This window comes from Euleptes europaea, chromosome 9, assembly GCF_029931775.1.
Source record: "Euleptes europaea isolate rEulEur1 chromosome 9, rEulEur1.hap1, whole genome shotgun sequence".
Lineage (NCBI taxonomy): Eukaryota > Metazoa > Chordata > Lepidosauria > Squamata > Sphaerodactylidae > Euleptes > Euleptes europaea.
In genome coordinates, this window is record NC_079320.1 from 66,569,564 (window position 1) to 66,577,580 (window position 8,017).

Genomic DNA, 8,017 nt, shown 5'->3' on the forward strand with positions numbered 1-8,017 from the left:
TGTCAGATCTCAGAAACTAAGCAGGGTCAGCCCTGGCAAGTATTTGGATGGGAGACCTCCCAGGAATACCAGTGTCACAACGCAGAGGCAGGCAATGGCAAACCACCTCTGTCTTGCCTTAAAACCCCCACCAAGGGTGGCCACAAGTCAGCTGTGACTTGACGGCAACCCCCCCCCAAAAAAAATATTGGTCTACAGTCAATAATTATCTTGGACGCTTCCTATCACCCACAGAGACTTGGAGAAATATCACCTTATGACAAGGGGGCAACGGCGGATCTATCCAACCAGCTGCAAACATTAACCACAGGAATGAACCAAATTTTATTATGTACCAGCTCTTAGTTGCACATATCCTTTCCCATGATCAAGTTTAGCTCCTGGCAATGTTGGCAGACTCTCAAAAGGCAGCATTTGCGATGGCATGACTAAAGCTGGATCCCTGTATGCGGCAGCGAATCCATATGGCCGGTTGAACATGGACATGAGCAAGCACTCAAGCGGTGACTACACACCTGTTGCTGGGGGGGGGGCTGCTTTGTAAACCTAATAAATGTGTGCCCTGTTCATTTGGTTGACTGGCATTTCTAAGATCTTTTTCTCAAACGCAATGCAATTCATTTGACATCCTAACAAACCAGCAAAGCAATGTTTGGGGAGATGTTCTCTTTCCAGAGTTCGCCCAGTTGCCAAGTCAATTCCTCCCTGACCCTGGTTTCAGAACCCCGCACCGCCACTTGAACCTAATGCCCAACAATTTTATCCTGAGACTGCAATCCTCCGCACGCTTTCTGGGTAGCAAACCTCACAAAATCAAGCCAGACGGGCAACTGCAGAACCATGCCAAGTCGAAGAAGGTTTGCACATAAGTCACACCCACCGACTGCAACCCAGCTAAAACTTCCACTTAAATGTAGTCAAGGTGGACGCAGGTTTTACAAAAGCACCTCGGGCGAAAACGCATGGGAGGTTTTTTCTTGGATTTGCCACTCTCTAAATGCACATTTTCCCCATCTGAATTCTCAAAACTCTGCATGGGGGGTGGGCTTGTTGTTGAGTTTTGAGAATTTGGCTGGGGAAAACGTGCATTCAGAGAGCGGCAAATCCAAGGCAAAACCTCCCGTGCGTTTCCCAAAGGCATTTAGCCCAGCCCAGCACTCGGAGGCGGCCAGGGCGCAAAGCGAGCCCCGAGCGCCTCTCCCGGGGCTGCGCGTCGGAGCGGAGCGTAAACGAAAGCGCGTCCCGGCCGGAAAGGCGGCGGGGGGGAAACTTCACCCCCACCCGCAAATTAAAGCGGCGCTCCGTCCAATCGAATAAAGCAGGGGTGGGGAACGCCAGGCCCGCGGAATTATTCGGCCTGGCCCTTCGCGGGTCCTGGCAGACGTCCAGCCCGACGTGGAAGACACCCGGCCCCAATGGAGCAGGCGACTTTTTAAGTGGATCGTTTTGGACGGCCCGCCGCGAATGGTGTGATCAAGATCCTCCCGGCCCTGGGCGGAAAACAGGTTCCCCACCCCTGGAATAAGGGTCGGGGGGTGTGTGGATTGGCCAGGTCTTCCAAGCCAGCCCAGTCGCGGAGTCCGAACCGTCCGCGCGAACTGGCCCGCACTCCATTCAAACCCTCCGCCCCCGCAGGTTGCAACGGCGCCTCTCCCCTCCTTCCCCCCCCCCACCACCTTGATCTCGCCTCGAAAACTCCCCCCGGGGCGGCCACGAGCCAGCCTCGCCTCAGGTGGCCTCTGCGTAACCCCAGGCGGGGAAAGCCCATACCCTCCCAGAAAACATTCTTGCTAGTCTTTACGGTGCTACTGGACTCTTGCGCTCACGAAAACCCATACCCTCCCAGAAAATATTCCTGTTAAGTCTTTACGGTGCTACTGGACTCTTGCCCTTTTCTACCCAGGCGGGGAGCGCGTCTTCTCCTCGCTGACCCGCCCCCCGGGCCGACCTCGGGGGAGAGCCTCCCAAACGGCCAGGCCGGCGCGCCCCTCTCCTCTTGCGCGCGCCCATGAGGGGGGGAAACAGGTTTCCAGGTGAAGCCAACGGGTCTCCCCAACCAACCAACCAACCAAGAAACGGCCCCGCCGCCGGGTCCTCCCCACCTGTTGCCGCGCCCAGCAGCGCCAGCCACGCCAGCCCCAGCGCCCAGCAGCCTCGCATGGTGCCTCCGGCGTCGGGCTCCTCGCGCCGGGCGGACCTGCGGAGCCGGAGAGCGCGCGCGCCGCGGAGCGCGAGGCAGACAGCGGCCCCGGGGTCCGGCTCGCGCGGCCGCGCCCTCCTCCGGCCACGCCTCTCGCCTCGCCCCGCCAGCCAATACCCGCGCTTTCGACGCCGGGGGCTTGTTTGGGGCGGGGGGGAGAGGAGGCAGCCTGGCGGCGGGGCGCGCTTCCCTCTTTTCACCGGCGGCTGGAGAAAGCGTTCCCTTTTTCTACGGGGATTTTTAAAAAGGAATAAAAAGAAGCCCGACTTCTCCCTGCCAAGTTTTATATGGGAATTTTAAAAAATGAATAAAAAGAAGCCCGACTTCTCCCTGCCAAGTTTTATATGGGAATTTTAAAAAATGAATAAAAAGAAGCCCGACTTCTCCCTGCCAAGTTTTATATGGGAATTTTAAAAAATGAATAAAAAGAAGCCCGACTTCTCCCTGCCGAGTTTTATATGGGAATTTTCAAAAAATGAATAAAAAGAAGCCCAACTTCTCCCTGCCGAGTTTTATATGGGAATTTTCAAAAAATGAATAAAAATAAGCCCAACTTCTCCCTGCCAAGTTTCCCCAAGCCTCTCAAGAAATAGATTTTAATTTAGAATATATTTTTTTTGTTGTTTTATGGCAGGGGAAAAGCAGAAATGCAAAAAAGTGCCTCTGATACCATGAAAGCCACCATGACTTCCACGCTGGCCGTCTATAAAGAAAACATTTATTAGAACTAGTAGAAAAGGGCAAGAGTCCAGTAGCACCTTCAAGACGAACAAGAATATTTTCTGGTAGGATATGAGCTTTCGTGAGCCACAGCTCACTTCTTCAGAAGTGAGCTGTGGCTCACGAAAGCTCATACCCTACCAGAAAATATTCTTGTTCGTCTTGAAGGTGCTACTGGACTCTTGCCCTTTTTTACTACAGCAGACAGACTAACACGGCGACCCACTGTGAATAATTTATTAGAACTGTTGCCGTTGGAAGATGGAGGAGTGTTTTGATGGCGTGCTCCGCGGCGTGAGGTCATGAGCCTAAAGAAAACCATGTTCAGAGCAAGCCAGACCTTTGGTGCGCCGATGCCTCATTGATGGGGGAAAAAGAGAAATGTGCACCTAGCCCCCACTGAAATAAGTGGGAATTAAAAGGCTCTTGGGTTGTGCCAGATATTTACAATTGCCGTTCTTTTTATTTGTATCAAATGCTGTATGTTCCAAAAGAGCGGCCAGTTCACAAGACCACCAGCCTGGCATGTCATGAATCAAATGAATCAAAATGCTCAGTTCAGCTTGATGTGCAAAGTCATGTATGATAGCTTTATGCCACGTGCCAAAGCACTATAGGCTTGCTGCACCAATGCAAAGTGCGGGGAAGTAAACATTGGCCAGTTTGCAAGCCTTGCCACCATACGTCTGCTACATAACATAGCTGTTGTTTTTTTTTTTAAAAAGAGAGATTTGAAACTTTATGTTATTTGATGTTTGCTCGTTGGGTCGCTTTGACTGCCTCAAAAGGAAGGTTGAGTGATTGGATGCAGAAGAAGAAGGGTTGGTTTTTACATGCCACCTTTCTCTACCACTTAAGGAAGAATTATACTGGCATACAATCACCTTCCCCTCCCCACAACAGACACCCTGTGAGGTAGGTGAGGCTGAGGGAGCTCTAAGAGAGCTGCGACTAGCCCGAGTTCACCCAGCTGGCTTCATTTGGAAGAGTGGGGAAACCAACCCGGTTCACTAGATTAGAGTCCGCCGCTCCTGTGGAGGAGTGGAGAATCAAGGCCGGTTCTCCAGATTAGAGTCCACCGCTCCAAACCACCACTCTTAATCTCTACACCACACTGGCTTCCAGATTTGTTTCCTCTTCTGTTGTTTCATAAGAACATAAGAAAGGCCCTGCTGGATCAGACCAAGGCCCATCAAGTCCAGCAGTCTGTTCACACAGTGGCCAACCAGGGGCCTCTAGGAAGCCACAAACAAGACGACTGCAGCAGCACCATCCTGCCTGTGTTCCACCGCACACAAAATAATAGGCATGCTCCTCTGATGCTAGAGAGAATAGGTAAGCAGCATGACTAGTATCCATTCTAACTGACAGCCATGAATACTCCTCTCCTCCATGAATATGTCCACTCCCCTCTTAAAGCCCTCGAAGCTGGCAGCCATCACCACATCCTGGGGCAGGGAGTTCCACAATTTAACTATGCGTTGTGTGAAAAAATACTTCCTTTTATCTGTTTTGAATCTCTCGCCCTCCAGCTTTAGCAGATGACCCCATGTTCTAGTATTATGGGAGAGGGAGACATTCTTCAGAATGTCCCAAAGTACTCTCAAGTTGTAGTTTCAATAAACAGAGAGATTTTGGTGGGGTGGAGGGGGCAGGTTTGAGATAAAATTGCCCTTGCCCCAAGCAGTGTTTTAAGAGCATTTGTTGGTTACTTTTTTATATCTCACAATAACTGTAGCAAGATTAACACTGCAATCCTATCCAGAGTTACTCCAGTTTAAGCCCATAGAAACGAACGGGTTTAGACTGGAGTCACTCTCTTTAGGATTGCACTGTAAATCTTGTTCCTGTTGTAAGCTACGGATTTGTGCCTTTGGCATGCGTACGTAGTACATAAACTCATCTAATCATTTCTAAAGTGTTTTCAAACTGTGTTCCTAGGAACCCTGGCGTTCTTCAGAGGTTTATGAGTATTTCTGTAGCAATAAGCTCCCCAAGGCACTTTGTTTAGAGTTACGGATCTTTCCCTGTAAAATGTAACTGCCAACAAGTGCAAACGGCACATTCTCAGCGCATGGTGGCAGGCACATAAGTCTCATAAGTCTGTTGGTGCTCCATGTAGATTAGGAGGGCACGCTGGAATACAACACTTCAGATCCTCTTATGAATTGAAGATTCTTCAGCAGCTATCCAGGTAGGAAGGGTTTCCCGAAAGTAGGAGAGTTGAAAATTCTGGCATGTAATAGCAGTTAGCCAAGATGTAGCTAGGCACAGCAGTGTATGCCTACCCCTTTCATACAGAAAGCAGAAAGTATTAGTGGAGGACCAACAGCGAAAGGAGCTTGTGGGCATCAAGTGTGGACATTTTAATCACACACACATTCACCCCTTGCCTTAGCCTGCAGCTCCAACCTCTTTTGCGGTTCCCAGCTCACTTCCAATACCAGAACTGGTCCCACTCCACCTCCACAGGACAGAGACCTACATGATTCTATGGCATCTGGTCCTTAGTCCCTAGTCTGTGTCAAAAGGGTGGATGTATCCATAAAAACTAGGGTTCCTTCTTCGCCACCAGCAGGAGGTTTTTGGGGTGGAGCCTGAGGAGAGCAGGGTTCGGGGAGGAGAGGGACTTCAATACCATAGAGTCCAATTGCCAAAGCGGCCTTTTCTCCAGGTGAACTGATGCCATGGGGCAGTCCCTGGGGAATGAGTCATCTGCAGAGGAGGAACTCTACCAGGAGAATTCAGCCCCACTGGAGCTGCCTCTGACCTTGCAGCCTGATGTGGGGCCAGACTCAGCACAACCTTGCGAGGAAGTTGACAGCCCCTGCACAGGACTTGCAGTCTGAAGTCGTGGCAGAATCACCCCCACCCTGCTCAGAGCCTGGACCCAGTAGCCCAGCTGTTAGCCCTCAAACTACTGATTTACCAGAGGCATCAAGGGCTGACAGGTGGAGGCAGCAACAGAGGAGAGCTTTGTTGGCTAAAAGACATAGTGCCCGGCTGGAAGCATATTGGCATTTGCTAGAGCAGCAGGACAGCAAGTGTTCACAGGATGAGGATTGACACAGCATCCACACGGCAGAAAAAGAACATCTGAGCAGCTCACAGATGAGGAAGCAATACAGTGCTAGATATTAGGAAGAATTTTCTAATAGAGCGGTTCCTTGGTGGAACAGGCTTCCTCAGGAGGTGGTAAGCTCTCCTTCCCTGGAGGTTTTTAAGAAGAGGTTAGATGACGATCTGTCAGCAAAACTAATTCTATAACCTTAGGCAGATGATGAGAGGGAAGGCATCTTGGCCATCTTCTGGGAATGTAGTAGGGGTCACTGGGGGTTTGGTGGGGGAGGTAGTTGTGAATTTCCTGCATTGTGCAGGGGGTTGGACTAGATGACCCTGGTGGTCCCTTCCAACTCTATGATTCAGTGCATACCTGAGCAAACTGTTGACTCCCATGCCTGAACTATTCTCTGTGAACATAGACCTTGGACTGGATATTTGGACCTATGACTCTCTGTGACCCTCAACCTTGGACCGCCTATCTGGACAATGAACTGTAACTCTAATTGGCAAGTACCGGACTCTGATTTCTAGCTTTGACAAATGGACTTGATCTTTTGACTCATCTTTAAACTCTTTCCACTGGTGGCAGCCACTTGTAGCTCTATCTCTGAGACTCTGTAAGCTGACACCTGGGAGTTGGCAGCTAGCCAGCACAACTGATCTCTATTGGCTGGAGTTCAGTTGTAATAGCAGGAGATCTCCAGCTAGTACCTGGAGGTTGGCAATCCTAATAAAAAACCTATGTTAACAATCAGTGCAAAGCACTGGTGGAGTGACCATTTAACTCACAGGGAAATTTCCAGCTGGGCCACTGCCCTAGAGAAGGCTAATGGTAGCTATGCCCCATCAGCTCTGCCGGTGCCTCTGGGGCTGCTTGGCTCATAGCTGTCATTGGTAACCAGGGTCAGCTCATGTGTAGGAGTGGGGAATCAAACCCGGTTCTCCAGATCAGAGTCCACCGCTCCAAACCACAACGCCACGCTGGCTCTCCACTTAACCACTACACCACACTGAAGTACTGGCTGGTAGGGGCTGCTCAGCTGGGTTTGTTCCAAGGCTGTTGTTGGTTTCCAGTCCACTGCTGGTACAAAGACACACACACACAAATCATCTCTCCATCCACATAATTAATATTCCAAAAACAGCATATCGTCAACTCACTGAAGAATTTTAAGACACTTGCCAAAGGAAATCCATACAAAGATCCAAAGAAAGGCAATTTATTCAGGGCTGTTTCCCTGCGGTCACCCCCGCTGACTGCGTGTTTTGGGGCTTCCTTTTGATTATGCCTTCCCCGACCATCTGAGGTCCACATGTTTCCGCATGTTTTGCCCGTGTTTTCTGACTTCTGGCTAAAACAGCATCCGGAAAACACAGGCAAAATGTGTGAAACGCACAAGGGCAGTGAGGGGAACTCTGAAGTATGCATGCATAATTAAAAGGAAGCCCCAAGCAGTCGGGGTGGGGGGGGGAAAGGGTGAGTGCGAGGGCAACCGCCCTGCATAAATAGCCAAAGAGACATTATAGTTCATTAACACTGCAGCTACCACTAGAACAAATGAGAATTTCACTTTCCTTTTTGAAGGTGTCAGCTACTATATAAAAAAGTTGCCAGTAATGAGATATTTGAGTTCTCGTCTTGCCCCAGATTGTTTTTCCCCCACAGAAGTTAACAGTCTTATCCCATTGGGTCTGGCAAAAACAGAAGTCTTGCCTTGTGCGTTTAAAATGGCTATCGTGTTGTTGCTTTGCTAGTTTTCATCTTTGACAGTGAATCTTTTCTGCCTGGTGGATCTATCTCCCCCCCCCCCTCTGCAAAGCAGCACACATCTACTGGTGTTAGCAGCAACATTTTCATCAAAGAGTATACTATGGAAGCCCATTTCGCATAAAGCTCAATCTCTTGGGGAGGAGCACACAAAACTCTTACAAAATGAGATGTGTGTGTGTGTTTAAGAGCTCTGACTAGCCCACATTTTGTGGCTGTTTGTCCTTGATTCTGCGTGATGATTACCTATTCAAAATCTGAGGAAA

The 8,017-nt window shown here is 49.8% G+C and overlaps 1 protein-coding gene across 1 annotated transcript in view; it reads right to left on the bottom strand.

Moving 5' to 3' along the window:
• The window catches only part of KIT (KIT proto-oncogene, receptor tyrosine kinase), a 93,546-nt gene extending 87,170 nt beyond the window's left edge, over positions 1–6,376 (bottom strand). The window contains exons 1-2 of the mRNA XM_056855085.1: positions 6,354–6,376; positions 2,103–2,428 (exon numbers count right to left, since the gene is read on the bottom strand). Coding sequence (XP_056711063.1) covers positions 2,103–2,428; positions 6,354–6,376 — 349 coding nt within the window. The remainder of the gene's footprint in view (positions 1–2,102; positions 2,429–6,353) is intronic.
• Between the last annotated feature and the right edge of the window lie 1,641 nt (positions 6,377–8,017).